Source organism: Procambarus clarkii, chromosome 33, assembly GCF_040958095.1.
Source record: "Procambarus clarkii isolate CNS0578487 chromosome 33, FALCON_Pclarkii_2.0, whole genome shotgun sequence".
NCBI lineage: Eukaryota > Metazoa > Arthropoda > Malacostraca > Decapoda > Cambaridae > Procambarus > Procambarus clarkii.
Window position 1 is genome coordinate 26,290,719 of NC_091182.1, and position 17,500 is coordinate 26,308,218.

At 45.4% G+C, this 17,500-nt stretch overlaps 2 protein-coding genes across 2 annotated transcripts in view; both read left to right on the forward strand.

Annotated features, from left to right (window-relative positions):
* LOC138370774 (uncharacterized) overlaps positions 1 to 11,560 on the forward strand; it is a 183,011-nt gene extending 171,451 nt beyond the window's left edge. The window contains exon 2 of the mRNA XM_069335374.1: positions 9,812 to 11,560. Coding sequence (XP_069191475.1) covers positions 9,812 to 11,560 — 1,749 coding nt within the window. The remainder of the gene's footprint in view (positions 1 to 9,811) is intronic.
* LOC123750768 (LHFPL tetraspan subfamily member 7 protein) overlaps positions 2,110 to 17,500 on the forward strand; it is a 66,336-nt gene continuing 50,945 nt past the window's right edge. The window contains exon 1 of the mRNA XM_069335486.1: positions 2,110 to 2,942. The gene's annotated coding sequence lies outside the window, so the exon portion shown is untranslated. The remainder of the gene's footprint in view (positions 2,943 to 17,500) is intronic.

Sequence of the window (17,500 nt, forward strand, 5' to 3'; positions counted from 1 at the left end):
TGAACGGTGCCAGCGCACAAGGTTCAGGACTGTGAACGGTGCCAGCGCACAAGGTTCAGGACTGTGAACGGTGCCAGCGCACAAGGTTCAGGACTGTGAACGGTGCCAGCGCACAAGGTTCAGGACTGTGAACGGTGCCAGCGCACGGAACAAGGTGTACCACGCTCCTCCCTCGACTGGTCCTCGAGAACGCTGGGATTGAAAATTATTTATAAATCAAGAGGAAGTGTTTTGGAAATCTTTGTCCTTTGATTACGACTGTTAATGAGGCTGTTAGACGGGCTGAGGACAGGTTCATGCTTGGAAGAGGTTGATGCAGGACAGAATTACATAGTTACGGTGGGTCGAGTCTCACAGACAGTTCACATATATACATATTGATGGCTTGACAAGCACGCACACACGCATGTATAGGAGACGACACGAAATCCCTAAAACACAGAAACGACAAAACGTAGCCTAACCAACGACAAAAATTCATTCTCCCGCAAGAAAATCAACACGAAATTTCTCCATATTTCACTCAGGTCGCCGCCTCTCTCAGTCTCACTCTCTGTCTGTCTCAGTCTCTCTCACTCTCACTCAGTATCTCTCAGTCTCTCTCAGTCTCGCTCAGTATCTCTCACTCTCGCTCAGTATCTCTCAGTCTCTCTCACTCTCACTCAGTATCTCTCAGTCTCTCTCACTCTCACTCAGTCTCTCTCACTCTCACTCAGTCTCTCTCACTCTCACTCAGTCTCTTTCACTCTCACTCAGTCTCACTCTCACTCAGTCTCTTTCACTCTCACTCAGTCTCACTCTCACTCACTCTCACTCAGTCTCACTCTCACTCACTCTCACTCAGTCTCTCTCACTCTCTCAGTCTCTCTCACTCTCTCAGTCTCCGCCACGAGTGCAAACTTGTCCATTATTTATCTTCCTTATCCTTGTGAGGTGAGAACCCTGAGTCTCTCCGCCTGTTCTCATCCCATGATTGCATTCATGTTATTGTTCTCTGTATTGTTCCTCTTTCTTTTGTTCTAGTCGACTGTTTGTTCCAGGCGACGGGGAGAGACGGGGCACTGAATAGGGAGAGTGGTCTCCTATGGCACTGTTGTTCACATGGTCCAAGCACCAGCTTGTCCTAGGACCCTATTCCAAGCACCAGCTGGTCCTAGGACCCTCCTTTAAGCACCAGCTGGTCCTAGGACCCCCCTTCAAGCACCAGCTGGTCCTAGGACCCTCCTTCAAGCACCAGCTGGTCCTAGGACCCTCCTTCAAGCACCAGCTGGTCCTAGGACCCTCCTTCAAGCACCAGCTGGTCCTAGGACCCTCCTCCAAGCACCAGCTGGTCCTAGGACCCTCCTCCAAGCACCTAGCAAATGGCTACTCTCCTTCACCTCCTCCCAGCCCGTCTTAGTGGGAGACTTAGCTAAATGGCCTTCACGATAGCATAAAAGAGGGTCCAAGACTAATTCGCAGGCCTCATTTGCCTAAGTTTGGGCGCTCCAGTTAGCCTTCATGGGCTGGAAAGTCTGAATTTACGGCACTTTCATATCGCGTGTGATTATAATAATGGGCTTCAAGTTGGCACCAGTGGACGGTGCCATGATTGTGGTGTAAGTAGTGCCATAAAAGTGAATGGCGCAGCATTACTTGCAGGATCTTTAATTGTGTGTGTGTGTGTGTGTGTGTGTGTGTGTGTGTGTGTGTGTGTGTGTGTGTGTGTGTGTAATGTGTAGGTGTGTGTGTGTGTGTAATGTGTAGGTGTGTGTGTGTGTGTGTGTGTGTGTGTGTGTGTGTGTGTGTGTGTGTGTGTGTGTGTGTGTGTGTGTGTGTGTGTGTGTTGTACAGGTTCCTGAGCCTACTGGGCTCTATCATATCTACACTTGAAACTGTGTATGGAGTTAGCGGGTGTGTGTGTGTGTGCACGCGGTATAGGTTAAGTAATAATTGTAATTAAGAAGCAATAACATGCTTATCTTAACATACTAAGAAGGTTAGGTGAGGTCGGTGTTTTCTATGAAGCTTTTCAAGGTAAATTAAAATATTCACAATCAATTAGTATGTCACATATGCACTTATTAAATAAGCCAATATTGACTAAAAGCAAGTGGGAGAACGGGTTGCTACATTGATATGGAGGAGGCAATTGCCTCTGTACTCACCTAGTTGTGCTTGCGGGGGTTGAGCTTTGGTTCTTTGGTCCCGCCTCTCGTTGGTCAGGTCAGTGTCATGTATCAGAAACCACGTGGGCCCCAGAACCGCCCCTTGTGGCACTTCACTTGTAACCTCTCTCTCTCTCTACTGTGATGGCTCTGCTCTCACTGTGGCCCTCTGCTTCCTTCCTGACAGGTACTCTCTCACCCACCTTAACACTCTCCCAGATACACCAGCCTATTGTTACCTCCACCACCACCAGCTCCTATTACAACCACCACAACCATAGCGCCCCCATCACCACAAGTCATCGCACCACCACCAACAGATCAGTGTAACAAAAGGAGTGAGGAAGAAGGAAGGAGTGAGTTAGTGGGAGAGAGGGAGTGGGAGGGAGGAAGGAGGAGGACGAGAGAGAGTAAGAGCAGGACCCCTGTCAGTGTCTCTCCAACAGTGGGAGTGGGAGGACGGTGCGTGTCGCTCTCCCTCGCCCAGTCATGTGTCGCCCTCCCACACACAACTTGTATTGAAAAACAAACAACAAACCACCTTCACAGCCTCGCTTTCTCTCTTTCAGATGAACTTGTTCTAAAATATCACCAACTCTAGCGAAAGCAACACTCGCCCTTAAGACTATAGTTAAGACGTGTCTTGTCAAATGGCTTAATCTTCCATCCTACGACCAGCAGTTGTGTGTTTGTTTGTGTTTGTGCATGTGTGGAGCCTCACACCCACACCCACCCACACACACACCTCACCCGCCAACCACACACCGTCCACCGTGCTGCTCAAGCAACCATATTGTAAGTATCTGCACTGACACAAATTTAAGTTATACATACATGGGTTTACCTTCGTTGCCATACATGCATGTATGGACTTACGTTCGTTGTCATGCATGCATATATGGACTTACCTTCGTTGCCATACATGCATGTATGAACTTACCTTCGTTGCCATACATGCATGTATGGACTTACGTTCGTTGCCATACATGCTTGTATGGACTTACCTTCATTGCCATACATGCATGTATGGACTTACCTTCGTTGTCATACATGCATGTATGGACTTACCTTCGTTGCCATACATGCATGTATGGACTTACCTTCGTTGCCATACATGCTTGTATGGACTTATCTTCGTTGCCATACATGCATGTATGGACTTACCTTCGTTGCCATACATGCATGTATGGACTTATGTTCGTTGCCATACCCACGGGCTTAGGTTTCTTGCCATACATATATAATTTTACGAACGTTACCATACATAAGTGACCTTACGTATATGGCGGTCATATATATATATATATATATATATATATATATATATATATATATATATATATATTATTAAATATGACCGAAAAAGTAAGATTAATAATTGAATTATTAATCTTACTTTTTCGGTCATATTTAATAATATATGTCTACAGGAAAGACTGCTACCAAAATATACTAATATATATATATATATATATATATATATATATATATATATATATATATATATATATATATATATATATATATATATATATATATGTCTTTTGTTGCTTGTTTCCTATTGTAATTATTTACTCAGTTCAGTTTAGGTCGCCATACTCTCTAATGGACAAGAAACAAGAGTGTGTTCAAATATATCATCACGAAAATTGAACACGAATCACTAGACAAATTAATGTGTTACGAATCAATGAACATTAATTGCATGAGTCTAGATTCCTTTAGGTTCAGGAAAGACCTGGGTCAATACTGGTTTGGACGTAATGTGGCTGTTTTATGGAACAAATTACCGAGTATTAAAATAGATTCGACATCCCTTGCTTGTTTCAAGCGTAGGTTAGACGTCTAATGAATGAGTTTGGGTGGATATAAATAGGAGCTGCCTCGTATGAGACAATAGGGCTTGTGGAGTTTCATTAATTGTTATGTTCTTATGACCTCATTCACCACTCACAACATTGCTAAGTTAAAGTCCCTCATAAAACACTTCCTCACAATCTAGCTCACATAAGAAGATAAGAATAAAGGTAACTGCAGAAGGTCTATTGGCTCATACGAGGCAGCTTATATTTATATCCACCCAAACTTACACATATACGTGTCTGACCTTCGCTTGAAACAATCAAGGGCTCCTACGTCTATTACGTAACGCGATAGTTGGTGCCACAGATCCACACTCCTATTAACAAACCAATACCCAGGAAAGACCTGGCTTACCAAACCCAGGTCTTGTCTAAATCTAAATTGATCCAATATTTGCATTGTTTCCTGTTCTAATATGTGTTGATATATTTAATATCTTGTTAATATTCTCTTTGTTATGTCCGTTCATCCGCCTCTCCCTCACAACCTACTTGGCTTTAGTTCCTCATACAACACCTCTCACAGTCTGGTCGACTTAATGCCTCATACAACACTCCCCTCACAGTCTGGTCGACTTAAGGTGCCTCACACAACACTCCCTCACAGTCTGGTCGACTTAAGGTTCCTCATACAACACCCCCCACAGTCTGGTCGACTTAATGCCTCATACAACACCCCCCACAGTCTGGTCGACTTAAGGTCCCTCATATAACACCCCCTCACAGTCTGGTCGACTTAAGGACCCTCATACAACACTCCCCTCACAGTCTGGTCAACTTAAGGTGCCTCATACAACACTCCCCTCACAGTCTGGTCGACTTAAGGTCCCTCACACAACACTCCCTCACAATCTACACCACAGGGACATTATTTATGTCACAATCAACTTTACAACACGAAATAATGCATCAATACAACACATAAATACATTTAAAATACATTATACAATACAGAGTTTCCAGAATTTTTATTTTTTTTGCTCAGTGATGGGTATCATTTTTTTTTAATTTTCAGCATTAACATTTTAATTGGATTTTAAATTACAAAAAATTCATTCGAGTGATGAGGCTGTGGTTCACTCTTAAGTAATTTGATTTGTAATGGGCAGTAATGATATTTGTAATGGGTTAATGGGGATATATCGAGCTTGTAACAGGTTTATCCATCATTTATGAATGTGTAAAATGGGTTAGAGATGGGGGGGGGAAGGTTTTGTGTTGAATTGGGTTTAGGAATTGGAAGGGTTAGAGATGGGGGGGGGAGGGGGAGGTTTTGTGTTGAATTGGGTTTAGGAATTGGAAGGGTTAGAGATGGGGGGGGAGGGGGAGGTTTTGTGTTGAATTGGGTTTAGGAATTGTGAAGTTAGGTTTAGAATGGGGTTATATGACGGGATGACGTTCCTTATAATGGGTTAAAGTAGTGATGGTTTGTTAAATGGGTTAAGTAATATGTTAACGAGACTAGTAATGGACGATGAGCTACTGGAATGGGGTTTCTGCGTTGCTATTAGACCTATTGATTCTGATGTAGGCCTATTGATTCTGCTATTAGCAGCGGAAATAATAGGCCTAATAAAATCAATTGGCCTAATATTAGGCCTATTGATTGTGCTGCTGCAATTAATTTTTTTCTATTACTATTGTTAGCACTACTGTTAGCACTTATGTTTCTGTTGCTACTGTTAACAGTTTTGCTATTACCCCTGTTGTTTATGCTGGTACTGGAGCTTGTGCTACTTCTGCCATGTTTCTGCTAGTAATACTACTACTACTACTACTAGCATTACTAGACTACCACGCCTGCTACTATTGCTACTGCTATGCCTATTGATGTGGCTAGTTCTGCTGTTGTGTTAATTATATCGTCTCTCCTACTACTCGAGTTACAATTACTGCGACAGCTGACTACCGCTGCTGCTGCTGCTGCTCTCCTAATATATCCCCACTATGGCTACAACTACCTGAATTACTACTTATATAGAGCTAACACAGCTGGAACTACTAGCAGGACTACTGTTACTTCAGCTAGTATTGACCTACTAGTAGTAGATCAATCTACTGATCGTAGTTGATCTACTAGTAGTAGATCAATCTACTGATCGTAGTTGATCTACTAGTAGTAGATCAATCTACTGATCGTAGTTGATCTACTAGTAGTAGATCAATCTACTGATCGTAGTTGATCTACTACTAGTAGATCAATCTACTGATCGTAGCTGATCTACTAGTAGTAGATCAATCTACTGATCGTAGTTGACCTACTAGTAGTAGACCAACACACCACAGACGCCATCTTAAGAACAATAAATCTGGTCTTGAAATGGCATCACTTTCTTCAAGCCAATAAAGACCGCCGCAAGACTAATCCAACACAAACTTGCGAGTAATAAAGCAGTAAGAATCAGTAAAGGAAATAATGGTAATGTGGCCGGTCCCAGGCGATCTCTGGCTATAAGTCTGAAGGAGAACGGGGCGTCTTCCTTCCGTCGATTTCCCAATGTTGGTCCAGTCAGGTCAGAGGGGGTAGGGAGGAGTTATTGTGGGGCCTGAGACGGGAGGGAGAGAGAGAGGGATAGACAGGAGGGACTGGGAGAGACAGGAGGGACTGGGATAGACAGGAGGGACTGGGAGAGACAGGAGGGACTGGGAGAGACAGGAGGGACTGGGATAGACAGGAGGGACTGGGAGAGACAGGAGGGACTGGGAGAGACAGGAGGGACTGGGAGAGACAGGAGGGACTGGGAGAGACAGGAGGGACTGGGAGAGACAGGAGGGACTGGGATAGACAGGAGGGACTGGGAGAGACAGGAGGGACTGGGAGAGACAGGAGGGACTGGGAGAGACAGGAGGGACTGGGAGAGACAGGAGGGACTGGGAGAGACAGGAGGGACTGGGATAGACAGGAGGGACTGGGAGAGACAGGAGGGACTGGGAGAGACAGGAGGGACTGGGAGAGACAGGAGGGACTGGGAGAGACAGGAGGGACTGGGAGAGACAGGAGGGACTGGGAGAGACAGGAGGAACGGGGGGAGACAGGAGGGACTGGGAGAGACAGGAGGGACTGGGAGAGACAGGAGGGACTGGGAGAGACAGGAGGGACTGGGAGAGACAGGAGGGACTGGGAGAGACAGGAGGAACGGGGAGAGACAGGAGGGACTGGGAGAGACAGGAGGAACGGGGAGAGACAGGAGGGACTGGGAGAGACAGGAGGGACTGGGAGAGACGGGAGGGACTGGGAGAGACAGGAGGGACTGGGAGAGACAGGAGGGACTGGGAGAGACAGGAGGGACTGGGAGAGACAGGAGGGACTGGGAGAGACGGGAGGGACTGGGAGAGACAGGAGGGACTGGGAGAGACAGGAGGGACTGGGAGAGACAGGAGGGACTGGGAGAGACAGGAGGAACGGGGAGAGACAGGAGGGACTGGGAGAGACAGGAGGGACTGGGAGAGACGGGAGGGACTGGGAGAGACAGGAGGGACTGGGAGAGACAGGAGGGACTGGGAGAGACAGGAGGGACTGGGAGAGACAGGAGGGACTGGGAGAGAGAGGAGGGACTGGGAGAGACGGGAGGGATAGGAAGAGACAGGAGTGAGAGAAAGAGACAGGAGGGAGAGAAAGAGACAGGAGGGACAGGAAGAAGACACGAGATAGACAAGTATGGGGACGTGTATTCTCCTGTTATTTGTACAAAGGTAGAGTTTAAGCTCTCGGTCTGCGCCTTCCTACCTGTGGGACGTCTAATGTAAGGTCTGATCTACGACTCCCATAGGCCTATTTTGTTTCTTATTTCTATTTGCATGTACCGAGCTAAGCCTATGCTCGCGATATACTGCCTCATAGTTTATTTATAGGAGTTTTAGCATTTAGGGTGGTTTTAGCTCGTGTGTGTGTGTGTGTGTGTGTGTGTGTGTGTGTGTGTGTGTGTGTGTGTGCGTGTGTGTGTGTGTGTGTGTGTGTGTGATTTAATAACATTCTATAAAATATAGAGAGAACAGATAAAACTAATGTGAAAACTGGTAACATTGGATTCAAAATCGAACAAATTTTAGATTTAGAAATGGGGACAGGTAAAGTATGCACTGGTGGTGTAAACACATTTTGATTTAGAGTGGAGATAGAGGAGGTAAACCCCATGGTGGAGATAGAGACGAGGCGGAGTGCTGCTGTCTTAACTGTCTCCTCATGTTTGTCTTAGAACCTTGGTCACATCCACCCTCACACATATATAATATATATATATATAATATATAGATATATAGATATACCCAAGATACACTTGGGTAAACGTGCGTCAGAGATCTCTTCCGTATTTGGCAAATGCATCCTGGAAGCAATATGTAAACATTGGATGTGGCCTTCTGGGGCGCTGTGACTCTCTCTGTGAGGGGTTATGTCGCTCTCTCGCTCTGTTTATCTCTCACTCTTTCTCCCACCGGAAGTATAAATCCACAAGACAGGTTGGAGACAAATGAGGGAGGGGACGATATGCGATATACTTCCCTCATCCCTTTTTTTCATTTCCCATTTATTATTCCACCAGAGAGAGAGAAGAGAGAGAGAGAGAGAGAGAGAGAGAGAGAGAGAGAGAGAGATATGAGGGGGGGGGTTCTGATTATCACTGTCGCTCTGGACAATCAACTCCAAGTGTCTCATCACCTTTCACTGGTCGACCCATCCATCCATCCATCAGTTACTCTCACTCCTGATAATAAATGGAGTGAGGGAGACCCAGGCGCCGATCATATCTTCCATCTGCGCCTCACTTCCTCAACTATATCTATCACACACTTAAGAACAGTGAGCAGAGCTACAGGTCTCTCAGCTGACCTCAGTAAACAAAGGAATATACCCATCAGCTGTGACGAATAAACAATGAAATATATCCATCAGCTGTGAAGAGTAAACAAAGGAATATATCCATCAGCTGTGAAGAGTAAACAAAGGAATATATCCATCAGCTGTGAAGAGTAAACAAAGGAATATATCCATCAGCTGTGAAGAGTAAACAAAGGAATATATCCATCAGCTGTGAAGAGTAAACAAAGGAATATATCCATCAGCTGTGAAGAGTAAACAATGAAATATATCCATCAGCTGTGACGAATAAACAATGAAATATATCCATCAGCTGTGAAGAGTAAACAAAGGAATATATCCATCAGCTGTGAAGAGTAAACAAAGGAATATACCCATCAGCTGACCTCAGTAAACAAAGGAATATACCCATCAGCTGACCTCAGTAAACAAAGGAATATACCCATCAGCTGACCTCAGTAAACAAAGGAATATACCCATCAGCTGACCTCAGTAAACAAAGGAATATACCCATCAGCTGTGAGGAGTAAACAATAGGTAAGTAGAGTGAGGTGCGAGCAGTAGACTAAGAGTAGTCTACTGCTTAGCAGTAATTTGTCTCTCAACAAACAACACAGTAATGGCTTAAGTTTCCCTTTACAGTGATCTGATGTGAATGTGTGTACACACTTTCTCTGGACGTAAGTGCATCATTTATATTGGCTAATATATACTTTGGTGGCTTAGGAACACCTACGGGGACTTAGGGACATCTTAGACAAGCCAAAAATTCTGAGTGTCTTAACAGAAAACGAGGAGAATTAAATCGGGGAAGGGGGTTGGGTAAACGTAACAGCCCCATAAGTGCAATTATGCACTGTTTATGACAGTAAGAAAGTGTACTTATTACACTTAGTATTAAATTGTACTGTCAATTCGGTGGACGGGTTGAAAATATCACTACTAACAGTAATTTGTTTAGACTATCAAATACACGGACATTATAGTGCAGTATAGAGGCAGTGAAGAGTAGAGGTGTAGAGGCAGTGAAGAGTAGAGGAGTAGAGGCAGTGAAGAGTAGAGGTGTAGAGGCAGTGAAGAGTAGAGATGTAGAGGCAGTGAAGAGTAGAGGTGTAGAGGCAGTGAAGAGTAGAGGTGTAGAGGCAGTGAAGAGTAGAGGAGTAGAGGCAGTGAAGAGTAGAGGTGTAGAGGCAGTGAAGAGTAGAGATGTAGAGGCAGTGAAGAGTAGAAGTGTAGAGGCAGTGAAGAGTAGAGATGTAGAGGCAGTGAAGAGTAGAGGTGTAGAGGCAGTGAAGAGTAGAGATGTAGAGGCAGTGAAGAGTAGAGGTGTAGAGGCAGTGAAGAGTAGAGGTGTAGAGGCAGTGAAGAGTAGAGGTGTAGAGGCAGTGAAGAGTAGAGGTGTAGAGGCAGTGAAGAGTAGAGGTGTAGAGGCAGTGAAGAGTAGAGGAGTAGAGGCAGTAAAGAGTAGAGGAGTAGAGGCAGTGAAGAGTAGAGGTGTAGAGGCAGTGAAGAGTAGAGGAGTAGAGGCAGTAAAGAGTAGAGGAGTAGAGGCAGTGAAGAGTAGAGGAGTAGAGGCAGTGAAGAGTAGAGGTGTAGAGGCAGTAAAGAGTAGAGGAGTAGAGGCAGTAAAGAGTAGAGGTGTAGAGGCAGTGAAGAGTAGAGGAGTAGAGGCAGTGAAGAGTAGAGGTGTAGAGGCAGTGAAGAGTAGAGGAGTAGAGGCAGTAAAGAGTAGAGGTGTAGAGGCAGTAAAGAGTAGAGGTGTAGAGGCAGTGAAGAGTAGAGGAGTAGAGGCAGTAAAGAGTAGAGGTGTAGAGGCAGTGAAGAGTAGAGGAGTAGAGGCAGTAAAGAGTAGAGGTGTAGAGGCAGTAAAGAGTAGAGGTGTAGAGGCAGTGAAGAGTAGAGGAGTAGAGGCAGTAAAGAGTAGAAGTGTAGAGGCAGTGAAGAGTAGAGGTGTAGAGGCAGTGAAGAGTAGAAGTGTAGAGGCAGTGAAGAGTAGAGATGTAGAGGCAGTGAAGAGTAGAGATGTAGAGGCAGTGAAGAGTAGAGGAGTAGAGGCAGTAAAGAGTAGAGGTGTAGAGGCAGTGAAGAGTAGAGGTGTAGAGGCAGTGAAGAGTAGAGGAGTAGAGGCAGTAAAGAGTAGAGGTGTAGAGGCAGTGAAGAGTAGAGGTGTAGAGGCAGTGAAGAGTAGAGGTGTAGAGGCAGTGAAGAGTAGAAGTGTAGAGGCAGTGAAGAGTAGAGATGTAGAGGCAGTGAAGAGTAGAGATGTAGAGGCAGTGAAGAGTAGAGATGTAGAGGCAGTGAAGAGTAGAGGTGTAGAGGCAGTGAAGAGTAGAGATGTAGAGGCAGTGAAGAGTAGAAGTGTAGAGGCAGTGAAGAGTAGAGGTGTAGAGGCAGTGAAGAGTAGAGGTGTAGAGGCAGTGAAGAGTAGAGGTGTAGAGGCAGTGAAGAGTAGAGATGTAGAGGCAGTGAAGAGTAGAAGTGTAGAGGCAGTGAAGAGTAGAGATGTAGAGGCAGTGAAGAGTAGAGATGTAGAGGCAGTGAAGAGTAGAGATGTAGAGGCAGTGAAGAGTAGAGGTGTAGAGGCAGTGAAGAGTAGAGATGTAGAGGCAGTGAAGAGTAGAAGTGTAGAGGCAGTGAAGAGTAGAGGTGTAGAGGCAGTGAAGAGTAGAGGTGTAGAGGCAGTGAAGAGTAGAGGTGTAGAGGCAGTGAAGAGTAGAGGTGTAGAGGCACTATAAAACGTCCCCGCCTCTTTAGCTTCAGCCCAACGTAAGAAATGTTGCCGGAACAAGACGAAGTCTCCAAGCTACATTCAGACGTGTCCAAGATACATTCAGACGTGTCCAAGATACAATTAGACGTGTCCAAACTACATTCAGACACGTTCCTGAAAGAAGTGCCAGAGCAACTTGTCCGAAGGCCTGTGGGACGCTACAAGCAACAGTCTTGCAGATCAAGATATCAGAAGACAAATATGAGCCCAGGTCGAGCTTGGGGAGATGAGCAACTCTGAAAACCGGCTTCAGGTACGCTCCAGGCATCATACACAATATACGGTCAGTGCTTAACATTGTGAAACAATACTAATCATATTGAAACGAAAACAAATATTTTGAAAAAAAACACAAATTCTATTGAAATAAGATTAATGATAATTTCAGTATTAATAAGCGCATTATACTCTATCATTATCTCGTATTTTACAATGAACAATTGAAGGCAGACATTAATGGACTGAAAATAAATAATGACCCAGATATAAATGCTCTTTATACATTTACAAAATCCTTTGTAATATACATTTACACAATAGCAGTAAATGTAGCACAATAGTAAATGTATTATACATTTACACAATGGCAGCGATAATGATAACAGTAATAATACTTGATATATTATTCCTCAAAAACACAAAATTAATATATGTATAAGTCAAACAAATAACATTAAAATTGTTCTTAATTAATCGTCGTACTCAATTAACATAAAGCTAAAACAAAATACATTATTTATCGAGTCGTGAAAATACTAATAATAATAATAATTGTAAAAGGATAAAATATTAGTTGTAAAAGTGTTTTAATTAACTTTACGTTATTAACTTGTACCGTTCCTAGACGCAGCGGCCATAAGCTTTTCATATTGAACTGTGTGTTCAAGATGTTCACTCTGAACACGATGTTCACTCTGTTCAAGATGTTCACCCAGCACAAGATGCATATAGTCGCAAACTTCCTAAAATCTATTACTGGCATCGTTTAAGCAGACATCTGTAATTCTAGAGCACATATTAGGTATGTGTTCAGCCGCAAGCCGTGTTCCGGGAGCCGTGTTCCGGGAGCCGTGTTCCGGGAGCCGTGTTCCGGGAGCCGTGTTCCGGGAGCCGTGTTCCGCGAGCCGTGTTCCGCGAGCCGTGTTCCGGGAGCCGTGTTCCGGGAGCCGTGTTCCGGGAGCCGAGTTCCGGGAGCCGTGTTCCGCGAGCCGTGTTCCGGGAGCCGTGTTCCGGGAGCCGAGTTCCGGGAGCCGTGTTCCGCGAGCCGTGTTCCGGGAGCCGTGTTCCGCTAGCCGTGTTCCGGGAGCCGTGTTCCGCTAGCCGAGTTCCGGGAGCCGTGTTCCGCGAGCCGTGTTCCGGGAGCCGAGTTCCGCTAGCCGTGTTCCGGGAGCCGTGTTCCGCTAGCCGTGTTCCGGGAGCCGTGTTCCGGGAGCCGTGTTCCGGGAGCCGAGTTCCGGGAGCCGTGTTCCGCGAGCCGTGTTCCGGGAGCCGTGTTCCGGGAGCCGAGTTCCGGGAGCCGTGTTCCGCGAGCCGAGTTCACGCAACTCACAAGTCCGGAAATTCTCTGAAATTACTTGTCTCGTAGTAATTCCTTTGAGGAGAGACCGACATGGAATACCAGCATTTCTTCTCTCTTGCCTCTGACACGTATCAATCCAGTGGCAGCACGTCCCAATCCACCAGCAACCTGTTCCAATCCGCCAGCAACACGTGCCAATCCGCCAGCAACACGTGGAGCTTCAGGTAGTGTTGACAAAGCTGGGCGGCCAGCAGGTGTGTGTGGCCATTAACCACACCACTACCATACTACTTGTGTAAAGGAGGAAATGTATATGTTTATCTCTCAGAATGTTCGGTAATACAAATGAACAAATCCACAAGGGCCGTGACGAGGATTCGAACCTGCGTCCTGGAGCATCGCAGACACTGCCTTAATCGACTGAGCTTAATCGACGCAGGTTCGAATCCTCGTCACGGCCCTTGTGGATTTGTTCATTTGATGCATCACGTTAGTGTGATCTCTGTGTGTGATGTTCGGTAATACGTTTATTGTTTGTGATGTGTGTATATGTATGTATTAACACGATGTACTGAACGGGGTGAGAATAGCTTGAGCTGCCTCATCCCTTTGTGTGTATTTTACCTCAATAAACTTATTTCAATTTCAATTTCAACCACACCGCCACAGGGGTCGTGCTGTGCTAAATTATATCACTGCGTTAATGAACTATTGTATTGCTTCATTGCCTCGTTACTTTACAATTCATGCATTGGATGAATCTCTTAATTGATCATTTGGACTTCTCTAATAACATAAAAAACGAAATTTGCGAAAACACGTCGATTGATACAAAAAAACAAACTCGTCCAAAAATATTTAAGTTATATTGGATGTTTGTTTATCAAAGAAAAAAAAATAATCGCGACAAATGTATTTTTTTTTTGTCAGGGGAAAAAAATGCATAGAAAAACACCTACTTTTGTATGTTTTTTCTTTCAATGCCGCGAACATTTAGTGCAGAGGCTGTGTGCCAGCCGGAGGCGGTCTTGGACGCCAGCAGTCAGTTGGCGCGCTAAATATTCGGTCTTAACCGGAGGAATATACGAATGGGTTTGTGGCACTTGTGGACTGGCTTAGTGGGCGGGTGTTATGACGCGGCGGTCACTCCTCCTGCTGGAGGAGTGACCGTCGTACCTCACTACTCGTCGTGGGGTACCCCAGCACACGGGGAGCGGGGGGGTCGTACGCCCCCGCCCCCGTGTGGAGTGGAATAAAGCCGAAGGTTCCCGGAGCCGCGGGGTTCTCACGACCGTCAGTGCACGAGGCTCTGCACCTTCAGGGTGGCCCTCACCAGACAAATACCTAACACACTCTTCAGGGTCGTCAACCTGGCCTTCAGGGTCGTCAACGTGACCTTCAGGGTCGTCAAGGTGGCCTTCAGGGTGGTCAAGGTGGCCAGCGCCACTCACCCGCCGTCAAGGGTACCCCAAGATGGTGGTACTCGCCTCCTCCCACAGTAAGCTCACCTGGTAGAGTTCATACTCGGCTCTTAACACATACACAGTAGTCAACATTCCCCACCTTTACCCAGACAATATTTACATACGCTTGTGGCAACACAATTCTGTTGACCGTTGTGTTTGGCAACACTCTTCAAACTTCAACAGTGTAAACTTCAACAGTGTCCCGGGTCCTGCTTACTGTAAGGTAATAATCTGTTGTGACACCACAATGTAAAAACTTCTCATTTAGTACACTGGTAGTAAATTAAATCACGGCATTGTTTACTAGCGGTAAACTTTAGCGCAAGTCAATTCTCAGTAAACTTATGTGTTAGGTTACTGTCTGTATCACTTCCTGGTTGTCTTTGGCCGGCCGCGTAACATTAAGTTTACTACATCAACATGTTACTATACTTAAGTGTAAATGTGTAATATATAGTTTTATACAAGCAAAAATATATTATATATGTGTGTGTGTGTGTGTGTGTGTGTGTGTGTGTGTGTGTGTGTGTGTGTGTGTGTGTGTGTGTGTGTGTGTGTGTGTGTGTGTGTACTCCTCAAGTACTCAATAAAGTAAACTCCGCTATCAAAGGAGTACAATAATAATTCACCCAGCACAAGGGGTCTGGGGGGAGAGGGGGAGGGGGGGCGGTGATTGCTCTACCGCTGACGGACTGGAGTCTGGTCGTTCCTGCTCCAGTTGATTATTGTGGTTGGCAGGACGGACGGCAGCTCGTCCTCATACTCCGGGTTGATTATCTTCGATCTTCCTCGTTAATTCACCGTGGAGTCGATCAAGGGTTCCTGACGCTTGCCACTCTGGTACACTCTTGGTTTACTGTAGACTCTCACGTTGGTCGTCCCTGGAGGCTACACTCTTCCAGGGTTTCCCCTCGCAGCTGGTGGGTCGTCGACCATGTAGGACGACCTCCTCCCTGGTAGACAGGTCGACTACTACCGCCTCGAGAGACCCGCTTCTTGCGGCTCGCCACTTCCGAAGTCCACTCTGACAGTCGCCTAATGCCTTTTCGGACTCCGACCTCGATTAATATCAGCTTCGGCGATCTCTTTAACAGGCAGAATCGCTTCCTATTGGAGAGAGAAGTTCCGTCCTCGACGGTGTTCCAGAGTATAGTGACGCCGTCCGTCTCTCCCGTCCACGACTAGGGCGGGAGCAGGATGGCAAGACAGGGGTGGACGGTAGATATTCACGAAGACACGCGGAGTTTAAACATTTAAGTGCAAAAGTTGTTAGCAAGTGGAATGAACTGAGGGGGAAGATGGCTAATTCCATCCATAGTTTCAAGAGTTGGCATAAGACAAGAGGATCGGGAGCAATTACACAAGGCGATCGGACCTGTCAGGCCTGATCAAGGATCTGAAACTCGTCTTGCAAGCTCATATAGACCAATGTATATATGCGAGTGCACACACACACACACACACACACACACACACACACATACACACACACACACACACACACACACACACACACACACACACACACACACACACAGACGTAAACTTACAGGGCCAGAGACCAACAGAGGCGTACACTGGCCAGAAACGTCCCCAGGAGCCGACCAAGAAGGTTACGATACCATTCCTCACAAGTAATGACAGGCTGAGAGGCATTCACTGTCTCACCACCTTTAACTCAACCCGGGTTCGAATCGTCTGGGGCGATTCATTAAGGCACTCCAACTCCGCTCAAAATCCGTACAGAAGTAAACATAAGAGTTCGTCTAAACGCAGGTAAGAATATGTTGACCAGACCACACACTAGAAAGTGAAGGGACGACGACGTTTTGGTCTGTCCTGGACCATTCTCAAGTCCATTGTTGACTTGAGAATGGATTCGAATCTCAAATCGATTCTCAACTCTCACAATCGACTTGAGAATGGTCCAGAACGGACCGAAACGTCGTCGTCCCTTCACTTTCTAGTGTGTGGTCTGGTCAACATATTTCAGCCACGCTATTGTGACTCCTCGTCTGCAAAGTTAAGAATAGGTCATGAGGGACGCCACCATCTCAGACTGTGTCGAGCCTTCTTCGACAGCTAAGTGCAACCTTCCCTTACATTCTTAATTTGATTAGCTGTTTCCTTTCTTGATGTGAAGATAGTTACATTCAAAGTTTAAAGACTTGTAATTACTATAAATCAAATCTAAGTTACATAATAGTGGAAACAAACTACCAACAAATGGCATCATGTTCTAATTCAAGTTCTATAAACCCCCAAACTTCACGATTTGTGTCAAGTTCTGGGTAAAAAAAATATATTATAAGAATATTACATTATCATATTTTGACCAATTATTTACCCGCCGCCTCAGTATAAAGCTTCCGCTTGACCTTAAACATAACTAATTCATCTATAATTAAAATATACATTATGTGTAATAGTCATTGATTTCTCAGGACGTGTGTCCTTGACAGAGTGGGGGGAGGGGAGGGAGTCACAGAGGGGGGAGGGGTTCAGAGGGGAGGGTGGAAGAGAGGAAGAGGAGAGGGGAGAGAGGAGGGGGAGAGGGGAAAAGCGAAGGGTAGAGGAGAAAAGGAGAAGGAAATAGTGGATAGTTGGCAACGTCGCATGTGCTTTATCCTGATTGGTTCTGAATACATAAACCCCTTCCTTATTGGCTCTTGAGTTACCTGCGCTTTTAACCCTGATTGACCAATGGGAACCTTCGCTCCTACCTGACCTTCAGCCTAATTGGATCTTCAGTTACATACAAAAAGATAAAAAAAACTTTATCTAATATAATGATATTGACATAAATACGAATACAAATAATACTGAAGAAACAACAATGTTAAAAATGAAAATAATAACATAAAATCACAGTAATTCCACGAAGCGTTCACCCATTCATTAAAGACTTTTATGGACAGCA